The 25,579-nt window shown below is 46.7% G+C and overlaps 1 protein-coding gene across 1 annotated transcript in view; it reads right to left on the bottom strand.

The window, feature by feature from the left end:
- The window catches only part of LOC147724825 (ranBP-type and C3HC4-type zinc finger-containing protein 1-like), a 431,577-nt gene that overhangs the window by 324,181 nt on the left and 81,817 nt on the right, over nucleotides 1-25,579 (bottom strand). The window contains exon 6 of the mRNA XM_086966324.1: nucleotides 3,109-3,400. Coding sequence (XP_086822450.1) covers nucleotides 3,109-3,400 — 292 coding nt within the window. The remainder of the gene's footprint in view (nucleotides 1-3,108; nucleotides 3,401-25,579) is intronic.

Genomic DNA, 25,579 nt, shown 5'->3' with positions numbered 1-25,579 from the left:
CACTGTATACATGTTTATATTCATGGTCAAGGGGCAGCTGATCATTTGTGGCGGGCAATAACATTATACCACATGACTGATCCAGGTAGTACAGTCTCCTACAACCCGGCTGCTTTTCCTCTTTTTTTTTTATCGGCCTAAGGGGTCCGGCACTACTGATCAGCTCCTTTCTGCCCAATAGAGAGCCGGTTGATGTTCTTGAGGACTTTACTTCATATCCTTTTACTCTTCTCTGCGGGGTCCCCTGGGATCCTTACTAAGTCACACTCTTTTTAATGCATATGCGACCCCCCTTTGATTTAACTCATTCGATCATGTGGCTTTTCAGTATTTTCCAATGCGGATGACACCAAGAAGTGGTTTCAGTCTCTTCCAATCCAGAAAAAATAGCCAAACAATTCAAAATCAGCATGGGTAACATCGCTGGTTGGATGCAGAAGAATTGTTTGAAATTACATTTTGAAAATACAGAAATATTACTGTTTGGCAACAACTCCTTTTTTTGGAACACCATCTGGGGGCCCCCTACCTTGGGTTGCTCCCGCCTCCGGTCCATAAAACACAGAACTTCGGGATTATCTATTATGCCTAATTAGCATTCACAGACCACATTAAACAGGTAACATCGTCCTTGTTCCTCATTTTAAAAATCCTAAAAAGAATCCTTCAATTCCATTCAAGAGAGAGAGTTGCAGAAAACAGTTGTAATTGCCTTGGTAATTTCAAAACTAGACTACTGCAGTGCCTTATATGTAAGCTCTACCATTCGCCTATTAAACAAACTGCGGACTCTCCAGAACGCTGCAGCCCGGGTACTGATGAATCTCCCTAAATTCTGCTCTCTCTAACCATCATCGATCACAATTGTTTACCAATCAGGGAGCAAATCAAGTTTAAAGCACTGTTCTAGGCTCATAAGGTGAGTGTCTGAAAAGTTTCAGCGCTCCGTCCATCATCTTATTATGTTTGCGCCGCACAAGGTTGGCCCACTTTTCTTTCAGGAGATTTTCAAATGGTATATACCTACCCGTACCCTTCGGTCTAGCATGGCAAGACAGATATTCCCAGAATAAAAAAGCCATACTGGGAAGGAAGACGTTTCTCCTGTTCCACATGTAAATGGTGGAAAAGCTTCGGTGTCGAAGTCTATGTCGACCGTTTCTCGGATCCGACATGGTGGGAGACCGAGAGTTTCGGTTTCTGTTTCGGTTTCGTTGCCGGGCCCTAAGGCGGGGCGTCGGAAACTTTCTTCAGCGGTTTGACCGGGCTCGAAGGCGGGGTCGTTACCGCACGGGGTCGGTTTTTTGGTAAGGGGACGTCGTCACTCACGGTTTGTTGAACGTCGAATTCCTCGACGTCCGACTCGTCCACTTCCGACCCCGACTGTTCTTCATGATCCTCTTCTTCTTCGAGATGCTGGTCTTCGAACAGCTCCGGGATTGCCTCCGACTGCATTCTCGAAACCTCGTGTCTTCGAGCTTGACGGTTTCTAATTGTAGACTTGGAGGAGAATGCTGCGCAGGCTTCGCAGTCCCTGGATTCGTGTTCAGGTGATAGACAGAGGTTGCACACCTCGTGTAGGTCCTTGTGTGGGAACTTAGCACCACACGTTGGACATTTCTTAAATGGAGTCCTTTCCATGGACTCCGGGCTTGACCACGTCGAGAAAGGCCTCTTGTTCGTCGACGTGGACCAAAGTTTTTCTTTGATGTTGGAGTCGAAACGCGTCGGAATGGAAATGAAATCGCGTTCGATAACAATACCGTCGAATTGGAAAGGGAATACGCGCCGAAATATCACTTCTTCCCGAAGTCGATCTGGAGCGATTCGATTCTCATCCGAACCCGATGGCGGAAAAAAACAATCTAAGGATGGAGCCGATGCCCATGCGCACTAGCAACCAAAGGAGGAGTCACCAATCTACAAAAGACTTTCCAAGAGAAAAACAAGTGCAATCATCCGAGCCCAACACCAGATGGCGATCTATTCATAATGTACCATCTGCAGCCCATATGCCTCGAACATAACATTAAACCTGGCCTTTTCGGTCCACTGCTTAATTATCTCTTCAGTTGCCTTCCTCCGTAGGCCCATGTTTGACACTAGCACCAAGACGCTGATTGGTACTTGCGTGCTTTATAAACTATTATTATACCATAATAAACAGGAACACATAAAAATACAAGTCTTCCAGGATAAAGAGCAGACTTCAGATACATCAAGTTGCCCCTCCAAGGCAAGAGTTTACTTGCCCACTAGAAGGTAAGAGTTCACTAATTTCTGCATTTTCATTGCATTCTGGTACTTGAAGACATGTTTTCATATTGTGAAAAATCAACCGCATCTTAGGTACAAAAATGAAAGCCAGACCCTCAAATGAACGGACAATGACATACAAAATGTGAGCTCTTTGCAAAGTTTTGTAGCCTACAACACAAAATGTAGGTGCTGAATTAAAAACCGGTAAGAATCCAGGGAGAGGTAGGGGACAGCGGGTCCTCCATTGGTGTCCAGTGGGCAGGGCAGGGCATATTCTTGCCAGCACTCTCCTTGGTGGCAACAGTTTTTATTGCATCCTAAAAGGGAAGTCAAACTAGAGAATAGCTGTATGTATTCAGTCCTAAAGTGCAAAGCCCAAACATTTTCTATACTTTCAAGATGGCCACCACATTGAGTCACGAAGCATAGTTTCACTTTGTCAGTTTTGAAAGTATAAAAAACAAAAAGGGTCTCTACACTTTACAGCAGCTGCTGCATCACATCACGTTGTGTCACACAACGTGGCCATCATCTTGAAAGTATAAAAAACACTGAGACAGAAATGATCCTAAGTAGGACAAATACAAGTAAAGGGAAGAAAGCCACAGAATCAAAAGGAGGGAAGCCAGACAAACAAACTAACAAAATCAAATCATGACCCAGGGGCTGTCCTCCAACCCACTCTATGTATACTGGAAATAACTGCTCCAGCTAACAGACAGCTAACCCTGTCTGCATAGACACCTAGAAAGGGTACAGAAACCTATGCTCTTAACCCAATACTCACAAGGAAAACATATTAAATAAACTGCGAGTCAGTGTACAACTGGAAAATGGAAACGCAGTCACCTTTCTTGGAGGGAAGTTTGCTTGGTAACGTGGAAAATTTCCACTTCTCATCTGTACTGCAACAACTATCTTGGTTTGCAATCAGAGGTTGAGGTCTGGTCATGGTCAGATTCTGGTCATCCTCATAACGCTGCCAGGAGAGATGTGCCTTTTTGGCTGAAAGCAGGTACAAGAAGGCAGTGTCCCCATCCTTTCTGATACCATAGGAACCAAGTGTTCTTTCGTCTATGCAGAGGCATTGGCCGATGATCCAGCGCTGCACACTAGGGTGGAATCCATACTCCTGAAAAACCTAAAAAGAAAGTTCATGTTGCTTACACGTTTGTTACTATTTCAACCTATAAGCATTACAAATATTTTATTCATTAAGAATAAAAAATATTTTAATTCTAGAAAAGGAACAGTACTTATTTAGCTGTGCAATAGTGTCAAACGACTACCTCACGTCAGTCCTAATAAAAAAAAGGAAAACTGCGCATTCACCATAGTATGTATGTATGAACCTATGTGCAATTAACTTAGCACTAACCTATCCAAAGGGCAGTAGCACTATACAGGATTCAAGGCAGAGCTACTGCAATTGGAGTTAAGACTGAGTAATCTTCAGTAAGAATGGGTTGCGAGGGTGGGTGTGCTCTACGCAGCATTCACTGCTGTTCGAATAGAAATTTGACAAGGGAATGAAAGTTATTTCTGGAAACTTGTGTTTTGGGACAGAAAGATAATCAAGCTTTAGCTTCCAATAGATAATGCAGGTGCTAAATAATAGTAACATCAGTTATTTAACATCCTGTAGAGGCGGTATAAAGGACTACGTCATAAATATGCTACTATTCACAATATTTGTTTTACAGGGTACGTACTGTCCTGTTTGTCATACTGATAAAGAAGATCTAGCTGCTGAGATATGTCATCATAAAACATGAACAGGTATGCCTGTGAAATCTAAGTTATAAAAATGTAATAAACTGTGTTAGATGTGTGGAGGAAAACTCAGATACGCTCTAATCTGGAATTCAAGCTTGAATCAAAAGCCCTTATTTTAGAATCAAAAACAGTTTACTTGCAAATAGAAATGCTGACAGCAACATATGAGGGTAAATATATATTTTTTGAGCTGGTTAAAATATGTGACCAGTATAAAACGGATGATGACGTGACCAGTCATTCTACAAACTGTGTATGCTTTGTCTCTTTTCTCCCTTTGAAAACTGTGAAACCACATCAACAAATAACATTTTCATCCAAACTGGAGGCATATGAGCCTCAGAACAGAAACATTAAGTTCTCAGAGAGTGATATTAATTAACAATAATTTAGAATTATGTAGAATGTGTGTGCTGTTTACAGTTGGTTGTGCCGAATTTATGTGACAACAAGCTTCTCATTTTATAGTTACGGCAGAGCGAGAATGTGTTATTGTGCCGAATACTCATGTCACAACTCCTGACTAGAGACCTTTATGACTCTGGTGTGTTGATCACCAACAGAGTGGTAGCTTACGTTAGGTAATAGGGAACTTAAGAAAAAGGCACTGCTTTCATCATGGGAGGCTACTGTTACAATAAAACGGGCTATAATACTTCTAATAGAGGGTGGCAGCTGACTTCTAGTGGGAAATAAGGCATTTTACAGGAACCCTACTGGGAAGATTACCTACTAGCTCTCTGCAACTAAATCTGTGTAGGATGCCTCCTTGTAACAAATCGTACTATTATTTGGGGTGGGTTGCTCCCACCTCAATAACAATCCTTGTGAATAATCCTCAAAGTCATTAAATTAACTGGAATTCAACCCCCTTGTAGCTATGACACACAGCAGACAGGACGAAGTGTAAACAATTTATACAGTACCAAAAACGGTAATAAAATCAAAATACAAAATGGCAAAAATCCTAAATCAAATTATAAAAAAAGAGAGTCAAGTGTAATAAACAAAACACCACCAAAACAACAACAACAAAAATAAAAGGAACCAGAGGTACAATCGATTTGAATTTTAAGCAAGAATAGCACCAGAAAGCGCAATGGTCGTGGTAAAATGAGACCTAGGCACAATTTGACGGTGACCACAACAGAGAGTGGGTTAAAAATGCCAACCTGGCTCATCCTGGTCAACGACTGTACCTTCTGACACAGTTGTTTAAGTCCTAGTTCACCAGAAAAGTTCCTCTACTAAAGCCTCCAGGAGCTCAGAACAGGTATGGAGAGAATTATGAGGTGTCAAACAGAGGCCAACAGCATAGTCCAGTCTAGGTACAGTTGTCAATGGTCAGCAGGACAGTTGCAGAAAAGGACTCTTGTAGCTTCTTGTATCCTTGCAGCTTGAACAGGAGGTCAATCTTAGGACCCTTGGCATCCCCTTCTTGGTTCTGGGTACAAGAGGGATCAGTTGCATTCCTTTAGGGCTCGCCTCAGGTCACAGACAGTAGGTCCACTATTTGTTTTTACTGAGCTCCAGTAGTGGATGAAGTGGGTGCCTTTATTCCTGGCACAAGCTAGTGGGTGAAAATGATATTTGGGTATGCCTTAACCAATAAGGTAAAAGTTCCCAGACAACCCTTCCCTCACTGACCATTTTCAATATGGTCAATGTCTTCTTTCACGGAATCTTGGGATCTGGGGAGTGTACTATGATAATCCTAGTATCCCGGTTCCGGTGGCAAGGTAGGTCGCAGGCACACCGCGGTAGGACGCTGGACCCAAATTGGTGTCCATTTTGACCACCGGAAACTGTTGCAAATAATTACTACAAAAACAAAAAGCCCATTTTAAAACTACCCTGACAGGCTATAAAAAAACGCCTGGTGGAAATAATAACATTTGAACAGGCGGTATTCAATGAAATTGAGAAGCTGGAGGCTCCAACTACATACAAGAACATGATAGCCACAGAATTCCAGGCCATTGACAAACTAAGAAATAACCCCTTGATCACGATAAAACCAGCGGACAAGGGAGGGGCAGTTGTAATTCAAAACACAAAAGATTATGAACTGGAATGTTCACGACTGTTGAGTGACACCAAGAATTATCAACCTCTGACGAATGATCCATCGCATGATCGGAAAAGAACAATCATGGAATTAGTAGGACATGCAGAAACCAGTGGTCATATCTCTAAAAATGAAGCAGCTTTTCTGACAGAGGGTGAGGGTATAATACCGTATTTTTATACACTGCCCAAGATTCATAAAGGGAAACATCCCCCCCTGGCAGACAGATTGTCTCAGGGCTTGGGTCTCTCCATGAGCCCTTGTCACGATTTTGTGACCACTTTTTAAAACCTTTGGTCCAAGCAACTCCCACATACTTAAAGGATACAAAAGATCTTCTCAATCTCCTAAACACACTGCATTGTGACAGGAGTAACATCTTACTCGTGACACTCGATATTGAGAGCCTATACACCAGCATCCCCCAGGACGATACCATCAAGATCCTGGGGGAGGTACTCAATACTACAGATTGGGATTATAACACCCCAAGAGAATTCATTATTGAATGTGCCACGCTGGCCCTTAAGAGAAACTTCTTTGATTTCAAGGGGAGACTTTTCTTACAGTGCACGGCCACTTCGATGGGCAGCACTTTTGCCCCAAGTGTGGCCGGGCTTTACGTCCATACCTTTGAACAAAGGCCCATACAAACAGCAAGTAACCAGTTTATCTCTTCCATAAGTCTATGGAAGAGATATATTGATGATTTGCTAATGACATGGCAGGGCACAGCTGAGTCTCTACAACTCTTCCTAACCTGGATAAATACTTTGGCTCCCAACCTTAAATTCACCCACACAGTGGATAGTGAAGAGGTGGTTTTTCTGGACGTGGTGATTTCAAAAGACAATTATTCTATTGCCACAAATACACATTATAAACCCACTGACACAAACAACTTGTTGGAATTTACAGGTTTCCATCCGAGACCTCTTCGGGAGAACCTCCCCTATGGTCAGTACCTCCGCTTGAGGAGGACCTGTACTCATTTGGAGGATTTCCGTGAACAATCAAGGGATCTGACCATCAAGCTGGAAAACAGGGGATATCCGGAACCAGTTCTAAAGAAAGGCTACAAGCGAGCCAGAAACCAACCGAGGGAAGCTCTTCTTGAAAACTCTCTCAAAACCCAGAATGAAATTCCATTGACTTGTGTGACTACCTATAGTTCTGCCTCTAATGCTGTAAAACGGATCATACAGAAACATTGGCATATCCTGAACAGCAACAATAAAATTTGGGAGCAACCGCTCTTCTCTTTCAAGCGATGCCGCAGTCTAAAGGACAGTCTGGTTAACACACGCTCTATACTACCAAACACAAGTGGACCAACATCAGTAATTAATGCTTGGGGTTTGCCAAAAGTGACAGGACACTACCCCTGCTCTAATTGCAGCATCTGCCACCTTACCAGCCACACTAAGACTCTCGAGTTAGAACCAGACAAAACGTGGACACAAAGGACACATACTAATTGTAACTCGATAAATGTGATTTATCTCATTACGTGCCCTTGTAGACTACGTTACGTCGGAATGACCACAAGGAAAGTAAAACTGAGGATCTGTGAACATCGGAGCAACATTAGATGTGGCCGGGCAACAACAAAACTGAGTGATCACTGTATACAGAGTAATCATGCAACAAATGATATAAGCTGGACAGTGATCAAACAGGTGGTGGCCGGGAACAACACTCAGAGGATCCTATTTGAAAAAGAGCAAAGGTGGGTGTACCGTTTGTGAACCCACATGAATGGCCTAAATGATAACATCCCGTGGTCGACGGTCCTCGGTCCTGAGATCCCCTTGGCATTTACAATCTTCATGATAATACTAAGGAGGATATACTTTGTTGCAGGACAATACTTTTATTAATGACTACCACTCCCAGTCTATACCGTTCCTAAGCTCCTTATACATATATACAATCACATATTCTTTTCTTGATCAACATGATATATACTTTTTTCATTTTTTGAGCACAATTTGTATATAAGTATACCTATCATAATTAAATTAAGCCATATAGGCTACCTAGCATCATACATAAAATGTGTTGTAAAGCAACCCCTTTATATTTATATTCTTATTTCTTTCTGAATAGAGGGATGGCCCTTTACCAAATCCTTTTGTTTTTTGTTCTTCACCTGCCATCCCAACAGCTTGAGATATAATTATGACTTAATTAGCGTTTTTGCCACCTTTGAACACACCCCATTTTTTTCATCCAGGGGACATGGTTTTAAACTAATAACGCTGTGGTTCCTAATGCGTTTTCGGCTATTCGCAAATATATTTTTTCCCCAATTTTTCCTATTTTTACAAATAACTTTATTAGTACACTTGCGGTCGGCGCTTAGCTTCCTAAACGGTTGCCATGACGATTCATGACAACCGTCTAGTTTCCCTCTGACCCTGGTGAAGACATACTGCCTTGACTGATTGGCCCAACGGGAACCACGGGCAAAATCACAGGACCGCGACGGCAACCAATCGCAGCGCGGCAGGTTGGGAAGCAGGAAGTGCCCGATGTTACGAACGGCGCTTACAATCCTCTCTTACAACCATTTATACCCCTCGCCCACGGGACGCCTCAGTCTTCGCGGTCCGGCACAGGGGTATGCAGGTGCTATAACGGGTGCTTGGCAAAAGAGTCGTGAGTAACTTGGAAGACAGATAAGTACCTCATCTGCATATTAAAATCTCATGACCCTCCTATTTGTGTTCTTTTTAACCAACAGGGTGTGCCATGTCGCTATCCAGCCTCCTCCCCCCCCCCCCCCGAGACCCATGGCGCTTAGAATTGTAGCGCCCCCCGTAAGAGCGTGTTTTTGTTTTGTGTGTTTTTATGATTTAGTCGTAATGATTGTTAGTAGTCCAATTAAGCACTAAGAGCTACGCTTGTTAGATTTCTTGCCTCTCGTGAGATTTACAATTATGGGCATTTTCACAATGTTTTCCGCTCCCGTGTAGCCTTAGCCACAATATAAGATATGAAGGACATTTATCCTCTCTCTCCACAAGATTGCTGTTACCATTTATGAGCACAAGTTCACTGTTTTCTCACTAGTACTCGATATATGGCTATGATGTCACAAAGGTAACACTCTCAAATGACACCGGACATTATTTTTAACTACAAATCTTTTCTCTTTTTTTTATTTCCATTCATGTTCTGTATGTCATATGTCTATGTCTATGTCTCAGAATAAACTCTGTTCCACTCTAATACGTCGGAATCTTAGAAACCTTTCAATTTTTACTTTTTTCACACAAGAAACCCTGGTTAGGGTGGGCCTTAGCGCACCCATACCACCGGGTTCCTTACATAACACTAATCACTTGCACATTGGTCCTGACGAATGCCTGATTTATTCCATCACATAGGCTGAAACATGTTGACCTGATCACTACACCTAAGGATAACCTCAGACTTATAATCCTGGTCGTTTATCCTTCCACTGTGTTTACTCTGTCCAATTGGCAAAACTAATAAAATATATTTTTTGACCTAATTGCGACATTTTAATATTTCACTTTCACGAACACAGAACCAGCTCCGCAGTAACTCTGGCGTCGCAGCACACTGGGCTGGCATTCGGTCACTCCCGTTGGGGCCCAATGATGAAGCATGTCACCAACTAGTGGTGAGTGAGGGCCTTCTTCAAAAAACCTAATAAGGTTTCATTTATAACTGCTATAGACTGTATACCAGTTTCACCTGCTGACAAATTAACTTTTCTGTCTTGCAGTCACTCTAGTTGTGACGCTCCTTTGTTGTTTTTGTATGATTACCCCAGGGGAATAGGAGCGTCTCCTTCCCTTCCCTTACTCTCTTGTTGTTCCAAGCAAATAATTACTAGACAACAGTAGAGGTTATTGACCGGAGAACATGGTATGTAGATTTCACTTAAACAAGCTGTGTAGATAGCGTTCACTTTGATCCTGAAGAAGTGCCCAGATCCTCTTGACACTGAAGGCACAAAACATGTTGATTCATCGAGAGTAGGGCACAGACAGCTAGATACATTGCCTCTAGTTCACTGCTATCAGGCAGTTTACCTTCTGAATAAATGACTGCTAGGACTAACTGACCTGTTTTAATTCACTCTCTACCACATCTACACACACTAGGCCCCGTACCCCCCCCTTGCACCCACTGTCAGGAACAAAAGATCCCAACTAAAGAGCCCCGGACTGGGTGCCCGCCAGGTATTGCAGCGCCAACCTCACGAGGGGCAGGCTCATATGATGAAGCATGACACCTAGCTTGTGAGAGACCTAGTTCCGAAAAGGGGAATTCCCCTTCCTCTTTCTTCAGTGTGGGGTTACACGTGATCTACCCCCTCCTGTAGTAGCTCCTCGCTCCTTTTTTCCTTGGAACGTAGAGAAACTTCGTACCCTCCTTGTACATACAAATCCTAGTGTCCTCCCACATCTAACACTAAAATCCAGTTTGAGGCAGCCACTGTATCCCTAATAAACCAAGAGATACTATTCTGGTAGAACAGAAGCATGTTCTCCCAGCAACAAAACAGTGGATACACACAAAATGTCTTGGCATCATACTACCCTTCCTTTCAAGTGCACCCCCAGTGTTATATGTAAAACCTGGAGACAACGTCTAGTAGGATAAAGCACTGTTTATCAGCAACCAGACAGTAGATACACAAAAATTGTCTGGCCAACCTATTCTCTAATGGCACCCCAAAGTGTTACATGTAAAACCAGCAGACCTGTCAAGCAGGATTTGACACTGTCAAAAAGGATGCGCAAAGCACCCACTCTGCATATTGTGTTCAGTGGAGTTATCTCTGACCATTCAGATCAGCCTACTGTTTGCTTCTTGGAAGCATTTCGCTCCTATTGCTAATTCCTAGCTGGGAGAAGTTTGAGAGCAAATGCAAATCAGACACCAAGAAGGTCAAGCAGGGAAAAGGTAACTTTCGATAAAGTTACTGTTTCTTATTCACTAAAAATCAGACTTCTACATTGAATTATATTTTAATAACCATCACAAATAGTGGTTTCTTTTTTTTAGCTAGTTCAATTACCGAGGTACAGTATTAAGATTTTAATCTATACTATGGTTTTCGACATAAGACAGCTAGGCCTGCCACAGTGAAAAATAGGTTTTAGTTTCTAGTCAATGTAGGGACATATTAACATTCTACGTTTAAATACTATGCACCCTGCATTTTGGTCTACAAGGAATACATAGAAGTGAAGTATAAAATTTAAAAGGAAGGTGCTGACCTGTCAATAGGATATGACAGGTGAAAATGCAGTTTTCACAATGCTATAATCAGGCTACACAGGGTAGGCCTAAAACCATGTTGAAGACTTCGATCCAGAAGAATGATGGTGACGACTCCGCGACCGGTCCCTCGACCTCCCACGGGACCGGGACCTCGACCGGCGCAGAGCCGACTGTCCAAATACAAGCAACTTTCGGGACTGCTCCCGCAAAGTTTTCAGCACCATGGCCCGGCAGTCGGGGCACGACTTGGGGTCGTGGTCGCGCCCCAGGCAGTAGAGACACATGCAGTGTGGGTCCGACACTGACATCATGCTGTGACAGTCCCCACAGTTCTTGAATCGAGGCATCCGTACGACACCAGGACTCGATTAACCCGAAAAGATGAGGTAAAAAGCCTTAAAAAACTCAGTCAAAAAATGACTGGGGGTACTTGCTCTTCCCGGATCTGTGCTTGCTGGTGCGGAAAAAGAAAGAACTGATGTCAGCGCGCGTGGGCGCGCCTTAGTAGCTCCGGCGACGTCATCCCTGCTCCCACGACGCATGCAGAGCCGCACAACGACACCTACCGACGGGCAGGGGTATTGCTGACGAAAAAACTTTCCGCATCCAGTCTGACGCCTGGGAGTAATTCTAAGGTAAGGAATCTATCACTATGTGCTTCTCTCAGATAAGCCTATTAACAAATCAGAAGCCAGCATTTACAAGAGACTATGACACAAGTCAATGAAAAATATGGCACATGTGTAGGAGAGTAGGGTCTGCAATCCTATGATCACCCAGATTTTTTGCTTTTGTTTCACTGGTTTACGACTTTCTCTGGCTGTGGGCCTGCCAATCAGACCCACAGCCTGGCTGTTCTCTTTCTAAATTACGAGATGTACCCTAGGTGCATTTACCAATTGGTACTGGGCCACCTTATCAGACCCCGTAACGCAGGGCATAGGTGTACCCAGGGCCGCCAGGGGCTGCAGCATGTATTATGCCACCCCTGGCTGGCCTCCTAAATTTGACACAACTGGCTGCATGACAGCTGGGGCGAAGTCGTGTAATCACCCTTTGCTTTAGGTATAGTAGCTCTATATCTAACCATACAATGGACACCCGAGTTCCTATCAGTCACTCCTATGGCAGGCCTTGACAATCCTGAAGGCAGAGTGCATGGGCTCGCGTGAACTGGGTTCTGGCCCGAGCCGAGCCGGTTGCAGCTTGCGGAGAAAAGACCCAATGGCTGTTCCATGATAACGCGTACCACATCGGTAACTTCGGTGTCGCGTTATCAAGACATGTCGAGTAAGGTGTCATACGAATCGGGGTGCTGCCCTCTCACCAATTCTGGCGATGAGGTTAGCATTCCACCCTTCTAAAGGGACACGACATGTACGTAACTGTGAACCCCGGTTAAAGTTAACGAAAGCCTCAGCTCCACAAAATGGATGCTGCCACCACAGACACAAGTCTGACCTCCTGCTGCTGGGAGTCCTTCCAGCGAGGAGCACTTGGACAAAGGGTTTCCTGTCGAGGGCGGTGTTCGCACCGTCCCAGACAGGGTTTGTGTATTCTGGGTAGGTAGGGCTTTTGCGAGAAGGTGACTGCGGAGTGGCACCCCGGTGCTCACTACGCATCTGCCGGTTAGAACCAGTTCCAGGGGCGACAGCCCTGGCCTGGGGAAAGTCCGGCAGGGGAGAGGGGCGTAACTACCCCCCTTCCTGGTCCCACCCTTAGGGCAGGACCTAGTCATGTACCCACCCCTTTCTTTAGGATAAAGGCCGGAGCGGGGACCCTTCCAAATTAGATCATCTTTGAATCAAGAATACTTTCTACGAAAGGACTTCAAGACTCTTCTCAAGATTTCTCCCTTGTGGCTAAGGAGTAGTCACCCTGCATCAGCGGGCACCATCTAAGAACTCTGCGGTTTGCTGTAAGTCCTTCCTCAAGGAATCCGACGGCCCAGCTCGACGAGAACCGGCTTCCCTGGCACCTCTGACCTCTACCCACGTCATCAGCTCAGCTGTGATCTGTGGGTGCGACGAGACCTCGAGGGACCGGCCATCATCAGAACCTGCACGCTCTTAAAAACCAGCACGACCATCGAGGTAACTCTCTGGTGAGTGCTCTGGGGTCCGAGAAGCCCCGACCCTGAGCCGCTCCAGCACCGAAGTGCAGTCTCCCAGCATCTCCACGATCTGCGTGGGGCCCTTCTGCTCGCTGCTCAGCACGTTGTCTGGTCACTAGCCGCTGGCTCGTGTCCTTCTGTGACGACATCCGAGAATCAACACTGCCGGTCTGGTTGCTCCAGACTGGCCCTTGCTTCCATCTTTTCGAGAAGCACCCCGGACCCTCCTGGTCCACTCAAGACGCCGACAGCGACATCCGTCGTGGGACAGCTCGCACCTCCACCGTGGTCGCCGACAACGCCTCCTGGTCCGAGAGACTGCAGAGCCTAGCGTCGCCCACTCACCTGGTCGAGGTGACGGCCAACCGGTGCCTTCCTGGTACCCTCTGACTACTGGCTAGTAGTACGAACTTGGTCCCCTCTGCTTTCAGGTTTCATTAATCTCCGATCCAGGCTTGGATCTCTACGAACTATTCAGCACTGGTCGCCGGCCAGCAACTCATTTTCTTCCGGCTCCTGGCTCGTCAGCGAAGACCCCGACGCCTGTAAGACTTGTGCAGCCGCAGCCCTCGTGGCTAGGTAACTCGGCATTTCGGTGCCTGCATAGCCTCCTTACTCTAGGGTCCCGAGTCCCTCGCTTCCGACTTGCCTTAACCTTTCCGTGTCCCCGGACACTTGTTTTTAAACTGTGCACTTGAAGTATTTACTAAAGAGATTTGGTTTGTGCTTAGTACCCTGTCCTCATAAAGAGTACAGGGCTGTTGTGATTCTTAATAAATATACTGTTTATTTTCATAACACTTGTGTGGTGTCCTTTCACTGGGTGTTCAAGGGGTACATGTGTGGTAAACAGCTGGCTTAACACGCCCTCTCGAGTCTTTAGCCTTAGACTGCTCGTATCCACGCTACTAGGATAGCTGGTCTATAGGTTGACTTACAACCACACACCATAAGGGTCGTTGGAACGATACATAGCGGTCGCTAGAATAGCGAACGTTGCATATCGGGCCAACTTCTCACATTGGTGAGCAGCGGTTGGGATTTGAGCTTGCTGTTGTTTTACCACACGTATCCTAAGAATATCTTGTTGAAAGATCACACAAGTACTGTTAGTACATATAACTAAAGCTTAGAATACTCTGAGTTCTACTGAACCAGCTGTTGTAGCTCCTCAAGGCTTAGCACACCTTGGCTACAACTCTTAGCAAGGGAAAAGTAGGTAAACACATAGTGTAGGTAGGTGCATCACTTACACCACACTAGAAGCAGTATGTCGGTCACAGGAGGAAACTCTGAGTCTCCCCTGGTGTCAGTTGACCCTCCACAGGTCATCCCGTCAAGATATACTGCGCTTAACTTCCATGAGTTACGACAAGTATGTACCTCTAGGAAAATTAAGCAAGGGGCTAACCCCACCACCTCCTTTCTGATTGGTCTCCTAGAGACTTATGATGCCAGAAAGGCTGAGAAGCTTCTTAGCCCTTCTAATCCAGAAGGAGGCATGCCTCCCCTCGAGGGAACCCGGGGCGATCCTGACCTCATACACCTCGCAACTGAGAACGAGGATGTGGAGGAGGATGAGGATGAGGATCTCTCTGGGGACGAGGCAGATAAGGGACAGGTAGAAGTCGGCAGACTGACACGGTCCAACTTAAGCAGACATGATAGTGGTACTGGGGGACCCCCGGCGCTACTGTCAGGTACGCTTAACATTGGGAATGGACGAGTTAGGTCTCTATCAAGAGGCTCTAACAGATCCGTTCGAACCAATGGCTCTCGCAACTCTTCTCAGAGAGGGATGACGTCCCCTCAGAGGAGAGTGTATGAAGCTAAGGAAAAGGCAGCTAATCTGAGGATCGAAAGGGAAGAACTTGCCCTGGCCAAAGAAAAGCTTGCTTTTGCTAGAGAGCAACAGTTAAGTGGGGCAGTCCCCACTGGTGGCAGCAATGTACCTAGTAATAGGGAAAAGAGTTTCGATACGAAACACCTTGGGAAGATAGTGCCCCCCTTTAAACAAGGGGACGACATCCACAAATGGATTACTGCTTTGGAGAGGGCCTGCACGGTGCAAGGTGTTCCCCAGAGTCAGTGGGCAGCTATCTTGTGGCTCTCCTTTGAAGGCAAAGGAAGAGACAAGCTTCTCACCACAAGGGTAGAGGACGCTAACAATTACCAAGTCTTGAAGAATACACTCGTTGAAGGGTTCGGCCTAACCACTGAGCAGTACAGGGTGCTGTTCAGGGATACCCAGAAAACGCAGTCTCAAGATTGGTCTGATTTTGTCGATTGTGCCACTAAGGCTTTTGAGGGCTGGTTGCTGGGCAGTAAGGTTACTGATTACAAAGGATTGTATAATTTGATGATGAGAGAACAAATTTTAAACAATTGTCAGAACCAGTTGTTGCATCAGCATCTTGTCGACTCGGATCTGACCTCTCCTCAAGAACTGGGGCAGAAGGCAGACAAATGGGTTCGTACGAGAGTTAAACAGAACCAGGGCCAGAATCAAGGTGGTCAGAAGAAAGCAGACCAGAAGGGTAAAGATTCTAAGGGGGAACAAAATGACCAGAAGTCTTCGACAGGTCCCCAACAACCCAAAGAGGGTGGGGGTCAGGCTCCCCAAAAGAAGAAAGAAGGCCAATCCAAACGATGGTGCCAGTACTGTAAAAGTAAATCTCACTGGTTTAGTGAGTGCACCAAGAAAGGAGGAGGGCAGACTCCTGCCACTGCAGCCCCTAAGGCACCTGTGCCCCCTAGTACAGTCAGCAGTGGTAGTGCGCCTCCCAAGGGTTTAGTAGGGTTAACCCTGGGTTCTGAGGGGCGTGACAACTTAGTTGGCACACTCACTCAGGCTGTCCTTGTCAGTACAGGGGACGTGGACGTGTCCCCTGACGTAAGCCCCAATACGTTGGGCAAATACAGACAGACGCCTTTTATAAACGGAAAGATGGCTCAGGCCTATAGGGACACTTGTGCCAGCGTCACCATGGTGACGCCTAACTTTGTGGACCCTGGACAGATCATGCCAGGTACAGAATTCCTGGTGACCAATGCAAGCAATGTCACTACCAATCACAGTATGGCAATTGTAGCTTTCTCCTGGGGAGGGGTAACTGGCCAAAAGAAGGTTGTAGTTAGTCCAGACCTCCCAGTGGATTGTTTGTTGGGCAATGATTTGGAGTCGTCACAATGGTCAGAAGTGGAGCACCGGACTCACATGGAAATGTTAGGTTTGCCAGCACATGTGTTCGCTGTGACTAGGTCACAGGTCAGGAGATGCCCCACTGAACAGGTGCTGGATCCTGGAACAACGGACCAGACACCTCCCAAGAAAAAGAGCAGTAGGGTTAAGGCTGCGCCTTCCCCCTTGCCCCAGGTCGAGGATCAAGTCTCAGAGGAGGCTGACCTACAGGAATTGAGGGAAACTGAGCCGAGAGAGTTCGAACTTGATCAAGTTGAATTCTTGGGCTCAGGGGGACCCTCAAGGGAAGACCTGGGGAAGGACCAGTTAGACTGCCCTTCTCTTGAACCCCTCAGACAGCAGGCTGCTGCTGAGGCTGCTGGGAACGCCACAGGTACGGTGGTCCATTTCCCTACAGGGGATGGACTTCACAGTGGAACATAGACCTGGTACTGATCATGGCAATGCCGATGGGCTCTCCAGATATTTCCACTTAGAACAAGAAGACTCACCTGGTCAAGGTTAGCTAGTTGTTCCGACGTTTGGGGGGGGGTCATGTAGGAGAGTAGGGTCTGCAATCCTATGATCACCCAGATTTTTTGCTTTTGTTTCACTGGTTTACGACTTTCTCTGGCTGTGGGCCTGCCAATCAGACCCACAGCCTGGCTGTTCTCTTTCTAAATTACGAGATGTACCCTAGGTGCATTTACCAATTGGTACTGGGCCACCTTATCAGACCCCGTAACGCAGGGCATAGGTGTACCCAGGGCCGCCAGGGGCTGCAGCATGTATTATGCCACCCCTGGCTGGCCTCCTAAATTTGACACAACTGGCTGCATGACAGCTGGGGCGAAGTCGTGTAATCACCCTTTGCTTTAGGTATAGTAGCTCTATATCTAACCATACAATGGACACCCGAGTTCCTATCAGTCACTCCTATGGCAGGCCTTGACAATCCTGAAGGCAGAGTGCATGGGCTCGCGTGAACTGGGTTCTGGCCCGAGCCGAGCCGGTTGCAGCTTGCGGAGAAAAGACCCAATGGCTGTTCCATGATAACGCGTACCACATCGGTAACTTCGGTGTCGCGTTATCAAGACATGTCGAGTAAGGTGTCATACGAATCGGGGTGCTGCCCTCTCACCAATTCTGGCGATGAGGTTAGCATTCCACCCTTCTAAAGGGACACGACATGTACGTAACTGTGAACCCCGGTTAAAGTTAACGAAAGCCTCAGCTCCACAAAATGGATGCTGCCACCACAGACACAAGTCTGACCTCCTGCTGCTGGGAGTCCTTCCAGCGAGGAGCACTTGGACAAAGGGTTTCCTGTCGAGGGCGGTGTTCGCACCGTCCCAGACAGGGTTTGTGTATTCTGGGTAGGTAGGGCTTTTGCGAGAAGGTGACTGCGGAGTGGCACCCCGGTGCTCACTACGCATCTGCCGGTTAGAACCAGTTCCAGGGGCGACAGCCCTGGCCTGGGGAAAGTCCGGCAGGGGAGAGGGGCGAAACTACCCCCCTTCCTGGTCCCACCCTTAGGGCAGGTCCTAGTCATGTACCCACCCCTTTCTTTAGGATAAAGGCCGGAGCGGGGACCCTTCCAAATTAGATCATCTTTGAATCAAGAATACTTTCTACGAAAGGACTTCAAGACTCTTCTCAAGATTTCTCCCTTGTGGCTAAGGAGTAGTCACCCTGCATCAGCGGGCACCATCTAAGAACTCTGCGGTTTGCTGTAAGTCCTTCCTCAAGGAATCCGACGGCCCAGCTCGACGAGAACCGGCTTCCCTGGCACCTCTGACCTCTACCCACGTCATCAGCTCAGCTGTGATCTGTGGGTGCGACGAGACCTCGAGGGACCGGCCATCATCAGAACCTGCACGCTCTTAAAAACCAGCACGACCATCGAGGTAACTCTCTGGTGAGTGCTCTGGGGTCCGAGAAGCCCCGACCCTGAGCCGCTCCAGCACCGAAGTGCAGTCTCCCAGCATCTCCACGATCTGCGTGGGGCCCTTCTGCTCGCTGCTCAGCACGTTGTCTGGTCACTAGCCGCTGGCTCGTGTCCTTCTGTGACGACATCCGAGAATCAACACTGCCGGTCTGGTTGCTCCAGACTGGCCCTTGCTTCCATCTTTTCGAGAAGCACCCCGGACCCTCCTGGTCCACTCAAGACGCCGACAGCGACATCCGTCGTGGGACAGCTCGCACCTCCACCGTGGTCGCCGACAACGCCTCCTGGTCCGAGAGACTGCAGAGCCTAGCGTCGCCCACTCACCTGGTCGAGGTGACGGCCAACCGGTGCCTTCCTGGTACCCTCTGACTACTGGCTAGTAGTACGAACTTGGTCCCCTCTGCTTTCAGGTTTCATTAATCTCCGATCCAGGCTTGGATCTCTACGAACTATTCAGCACTGGTCGCCGGCCAGCAACTCATTTTCTTCCGGCTCCTGGCTCGTCAGCGAAGACCCCGACGCCTGTAAGACTTGTGCAGCCGCAGCCCTCGTGGCTAGGTAACTCGGCATTTCGGTGCCTGCATAGCCTCCTTACTCTAGGGTCCCGAGTCCCTCGCTTCCGACTTGCCTTAACCTTTCCGTGTCCCCGGACACTTGTTTTTAAACTGTGCACTTGAAGTATTTACTAAAGAGATTTGGTTTGTGCTTAGTACCCTGTCCTCATAAAGAGTACAGGGCTGTTGTGATTCTTAATAAATATACTGTTTATTTTCATAACACTTGTGTGGTGTCCTTTCACTGGGTGTTCAAGGGGTACATGTGTGGTAAACAGCTGGCTTAACACGCCCTCTCGAGTCTTTAGCCTTAGACTGCTCGTATCCACGCTACTAGGATAGCTGGTCTATAGGTTGACTTACAACCACACACCATAAGGGTGGTTGGAACGATACATAGCGGTCGCTAGAATAGCGAACGTTGCATATCGGGCCAACTTCTCACAACATGGCATACAGCATGCCTCGCAGAGCAGCACATGCGCTGCCCAGGCTCGACTAAAAAGCTAACACACTATCAGTGAGACAATGGTTAAAGTATAGAAGCGTTCAGCAAGTTTACTGTGCGCTTGCACTGCGGACACTCAATCACATACCCCGCAAGTGTATGTTAGCCCCATCCATTGGGCCCCTGGGAGCCCCCCCGGACCAGAAATTCTTTTTCAAAGAAAGCTACTTTGACATTGTTTTGACTGCATTCCACTGAAAGGCGATTCAAAAAGTGAGCTGAGCCCTTACTGGCTTAAAATGGGAAACATAAATGTTAACTGTTGTGAAATGTCAAGATTTAAAAGTGGTTTACTGGCCTTTGTGGGTGGCCCTGTGAGTAGTAACTGAGAAGGACCATGACGCCAGACTAAGGTCCATTGGCTCTCTACCAAAGAGCACATACATGTCATGGTGGTCCTCAAGTGACATTATTAAAGCATGCCACCTTAACGGTGTAAAAGTATAACCCATCTTGTATAGGCTCTTCAAATTCAAACTTCCTCTGGTGCCATATTTTTGCTCTACCAAAGTTGCATTTACAACTTCCGTTGTCACCTGTTCCCAACAGTTTCAGTGAACTTGCAGATAATTTGGTTTGTGTTTTGTGCAGCCATTGCAGTAACACAAACCCAATGGATCAATCCAACGTGCAGCTACGTCTTTCACACTGCTAAATAGTCTTTTCATTCCCACACACGGGAATCAATCAGTAATCTCAGGGCAAAGAAGGGGCACTGTGAAGACCTCGCTTTATCAGCTTCAGCAGCAGTGTAAGCTAATAAATGTCGCTCACAAGAAATACAGCCTCAATCGAAGAGTTAACAGGAGCAAGGAAGAACAAAAGATGGGTAAATAGAAGAGGGAAAGATGGTAATATTATTGAATGATAGCAAGGGTGAAAAGATGTATGGATACATGATGAGTAAATGAATAAGTGAGCCGATGGATGAATGGGTGAAAGGATGAGTGAATGGATAGGTGAACAGACACATGAAAGGATGGTGGAGTAAAAGGTTGGAAGGGGGATGGACAGGTGAAAGGATGACAGCGTAAGTCTGGATGGATGAGTGGGTAAACAGACAAGTGCATGGACAGCAGAGTGGATGGACAATTGGATGGATGGGTGGATGGCAAAGTGGATGAATGCATGATGGATGAGAAGGTGGATGGATGGAAGATGGATGGGTGGATGGAAGGATGGCAGGCAGACAGGGTGTATGGATGTCAGGCAGAGAGGTTGCATAGCTAGATGGCAGAGTGGATGGATGGATGGATTGCAGAATGGAATGATGCATGATGGGAGGATGAGTGGATGGCAGGGTGGATAGGTGGAAGGATAGATGGCAGAGTGGATGAATGGATGGACTGATGAATGGCAGAGGGGAGGATGGAATATGGAAAGATTGAATGATGGATGAAAGAATGAATGGATGACAGAATGTAAAGGTAAAATGGTGGATATCAGTGGGTGGATGAAAGTGTAAAAGGATAAATGGATAGATACTTGGATGGAAGACAAAAGGGAGCTCTTCTAGGGAGGGTTGGTAGGGTTGGGCTCACTCGCTTTGCTTGCTTGGTTGGTGCCATCAGAGGTTTAGTTCAAAGTGTGGGGGGAGGGGGAGGTAATTTAAATTTCTGGCTACTCCTGGGACAAAGCTCATACTGATGAAAACTTGTGCCCACTGGACCCACCATCCAAATGGACCCCACATCCTAAGCCGTGCCTTCCACGCTAAACCCATATCACCTCCCAGCTGCAAAAATATGCCTTTCACCGATCGCAAGCAGTTCTACAGCCTACAGAAGGGCTCCTACGAGAAACTCTGCAACTGCATTTACGACTTGAAAATTTGGAGCATTCAAAGGCGAGCTGATCTGAAAGTGATGGGCCTATTACCACCAGCGCTGTTACAGCACCTGCCGCAGCCCGGGCTCTGGAATGTTACAAGCCATAGAGCTCGCACCCTCCCTGCGCTTGACAGCGCCATCACTGTTTCCAGACACTGTTGCCGGGGACCTGGAATTAACAAATGGATGCACCAAGGCCCAGCACTCAAACCAGGGCACGAGTCCTAAAAAAAAGAAGTGGGTGTACGCTGACGACCCGACAGGAAATTACGTCACAAAAGGTGGCTTGCACTCAGTTGCAGTTTATAGTTATCGAGCTCCCGGTAAAATAAGTGGCACCCCGACTCGAGCCCTGACTCAAACTGAGAGTTGCTGGAACCAGGTGGCTGTGTATTATTGGTCGACAGCACACAGTGGCGCTAGAAGAAAGGGTTCTACGCATTTACTGTGTGCTGCAGTTCAAACCGACTCGCGACAGGCACCTTTGTTTGACAGAGTGCTGCTAATTGTTTAAACGCAGAAAGCTGTGTCTACTATTTGGGTCTCTGACATTCTTGATGGGATATAGGGGAACCGAGAAATTCATTGTACTTCAGAGGTTTTCTAACAGATACATTAAGATGTACGTGCGTTACAAAGTAAAGTACAGCCATCTTGAAATCTACATCAGCTACATGGAAAGTACAATCAAGGCACTAAGGTCAGGTGATGTGGATGGCCAGCACCCCAAGTTCCAGCACCCGATAGCACATGTTTGAAATAAAACAGCAATATAAATGACTCCTTTACTAGCACAATCACAATCTATCCCAGTGTACATTTTATCATGCGTCGTTACAAACTACAAAGACGAGTTATCCCTACTTTAACGCAAGCTCTAGCATCCATACTCAGAACGCTCGTGCTTGCTTGTAACATCGTTGCTGCTGAGATGCTGCTTAATCCGCCAGCAAGCATGCCAGGGCTGACTCAGTCGTTCCTCCTTCCAGGATTGGGACACTGAGCTGGTTAAGAATACCAATTTAAACCCCTAGTCAAAATCTGCCCGAGGGCTTAGAAAAAAGCGCAGCACATACCGTGGAGCCCGCAACATACTATGGCTGCTGGCCAATAAACCCTCATCGGTAAGCAGACTGTCTCGACATTGTACTGGCTCTATAAGGGCCAAGTAAGCCTTCTCCATTCTGTTTCTGTGACGAGAGAATCCTTTCTGTCCTGCAGGCTTCTAAGTGTTGTAAAAACGTCTCAGTTTGAAGCGCCCTGAAGCCATGCTTGAGACTATGCAAAGCATCACACTCATTGACGTACTCAAGGTTAAATTAGGCAAGCATGTTTGGGACTATCTAAGTAATCATCGTTAGTGAAAAGAAAAATATTTGTTTTCCACTGAATATTAATATTATGTATTTATATTTTATAATGCATCCTTTTCATCTATTTGTCTTCAAAGGAATAAAAAACTGAAAACTAATATACCCTCTCTTATTTACAGCCCTGATACAGAGGGGGAGTTTGCTGTTCAGCTACGCTAGGTGGTAGAGCTCACATGAGGAAGGGGTGGGAGGGGGTGGAAGGTCGTCATTTTGTCAACTTTCTGCTACTGTTTGCAGGCGCTTCTCGGGGCTATTTCCTCCTACTAGAACGGAGTGTACTGGGGAGAACAGCATTTCGTGTCAATTTTAAAAATATCTCGCTGGGTGCTTTGGGCATGCACTGGTAGGAGTGTCAGCGCGGTGCTGATCTTCTGTAGTGGAGAGGTGCGCTGCTGACTTGTGTGGTGGGGGAGGGGGGGGGGGGAAGAGTTGGTATTGGAAGGGCTGGGTAGCTGTAGCCTTTCACACCTGCAGAAATTAAACCTGCATAGAGCTGTTTTTAGCTGGAGTCCTGTAAGGCGACACTGCCAGTAATTCGACGGAGGGGAGGACGGGGCGGAATGCAACGGTAGATCGGGTATACTGCTAGAAGACTTTAGTTTTCTGAAGAGAGGAAAGGGAGAGGAGGAGAAAGGAGGGAGAAGGAGGGAGCAGGCGGGAGCAAAGGCAACAGACAACTGCTCGCACGCACTTTACACTTAATTGGGCCATTTAACAAGGAGTGGTGGGGGCGGGCACACAGAGACAAGGAAGCACTGCAGCTGCCACGCTGCATGCCGCTACTTGCTCCTGCAAAAACAGGTGATGGACAGAATGCAGAACAATGTCATACATTCGCCCCCATCCAGGGAAAACATGGCTTGACAGTTTGGGCTGGACTGTTCCCATGAGGCACAGGGTCAAGACTGATTTGCATATGACCATGTCTGAACTGGGGTGGCTTGGTGAGCAAAAAAAACGATGGATTAAACCCAGATCTGTGACTGGGGGTGAATGTTTTACCATAGTGCAACATTCCGTCCATCATCTTGTGTGTTTTGCTGTTCACCCTATGTGGGAAGGGTATGCCTAGACGTGGGTCCCGTGCTCACTAAGCCACTGGAGTCAAGCTATGCTGGCTGAAGACGGCTGATAGCCAGAAACCGGTCCTAGGATGCTTGATTCTGGTCCAGGGAAGACATGGCTTGGCAGTTTGGGCTGGACTGTTCCCATGAGGCACAGGGGCAAGACTGATTTGCATATGGCCATGTCTAAACTGGGCTGGCTTAGTGAGCAAAATAACGATGGATTAAACACATATCTGTGACTGGGGGCGAATGTTTTGCCATTTTGCAACATTCCGTCCATCATCTTGTATGTTTTGCTACTTGCTCCTGCAGCAAAACGATGTGGGAATTAACTTTTCAGAAGAGGTGGAACATGCACCCACCTTTAGCCATTTGTAGGCTTTTATTCTAAAAAGACATAAGCAAAATCCAATCCAATGCGTGGGAGGAGCCAGACCCGCACAGAGTAGCTACAAGAAGCCTCGCAGATATGAATGTCAGCAGCCCTACATGCCAAGAACAGATGCATACTGGTAAGTAGCATATTCCGTTCGAGGCTTGTGGGCTGCTGAATTCATATCTGTGCATAGCAGTCTCCCCCTTAGCGGTGGTTGCCCGTGCCAGCTGCAGCAGTCTGAAAAAGAGTCCTGAGAACAGCCTGTCCTACAGCCGCTTGCTGTTTGGAGTGTACCTCCACGCAGTAGTGTTTGGTAAATGTATGTATGGTGGACCATGTGGCTGCTCTACATATATCCTCTAGAGGAATGTTACCCAGGAAAGCCATGTATGACCCTAACTTGCGTGTTGAATGCGCTCTCGGGGGAACTGTTAATGTGCGTTTAGCTTCTTGATAACAAATCTGTATGCACTTAACAATCCATCTGGCTATTCCTGATTTGGAAATGGGGTTGCCTTTGTGCTGTGGTGAAAAGGCAACATACAGTTGCTTAGTCTCTCTGAAATCCTTCGTCCTGTCTATGTAATACAGGAGAGCTCTTTTAACATCTAGTGTGTGCAGAGCTCTGTCTGCCACTGAATCGGGATTTGGGAAGAATACTGGCAGTTCTATTGTCTGGTTAATGTGGAACTGTGATACCACCTTAGGCATAAATTTAGGGTTGGTACGTAGCACTACCCTATTAGCATGAATCTGTATGAAAGGCTCTTGAATAGTTAGGGCTTGATGCTCACTAACTCTCCTTAGCGATGTGATCGCTACTAGAAAGGCCACTTTCCATGTCAGAAAGTAAAAACTAATTTTGCTTTTCCTTTGCCTTTCTGCCATCCCTTTAATAAAGCCTGTCCGTATCACACAGAAGCTACGCGCGGAGATACCCCTTCGGGGCTGATTCATGCGCGTTATAAGAATATAAATAAATAAATAAAATAAATATCTCACAAGAGTGTAGAGGTTCAAAAGGTGGTCCCATTAGTCTGGTCAGAACTACGTTCAGATTCCAGACAGGTGAAGGCAGGTGTCTAGGAGGATTCACTCGTTTGAGTCCCTCCATAAAAGCTTTAATGGCTGGCACTCTGAAAAGGGAAAGGTGCTGCCTTTTCTGAAGATAAGCTGCTATTGCAGCTAAATGTATCCGTATGGAACTATATGCCAGATTGTATCTGTGTAGATGTAACAAATAACATATAATGTTTTGAGTT

The sequence above is a fragment of the Lissotriton vulgaris genome, chromosome 4_1, assembly GCF_964263255.1.
Source record: "Lissotriton vulgaris chromosome 4_1, aLisVul1.2, whole genome shotgun sequence".
In the NCBI taxonomy this organism is placed as follows: domain Eukaryota; kingdom Metazoa; phylum Chordata; class Amphibia; order Caudata; family Salamandridae; genus Lissotriton; species Lissotriton vulgaris.
This window is presented reverse-complemented; position numbering and strand designations above follow the sequence as displayed.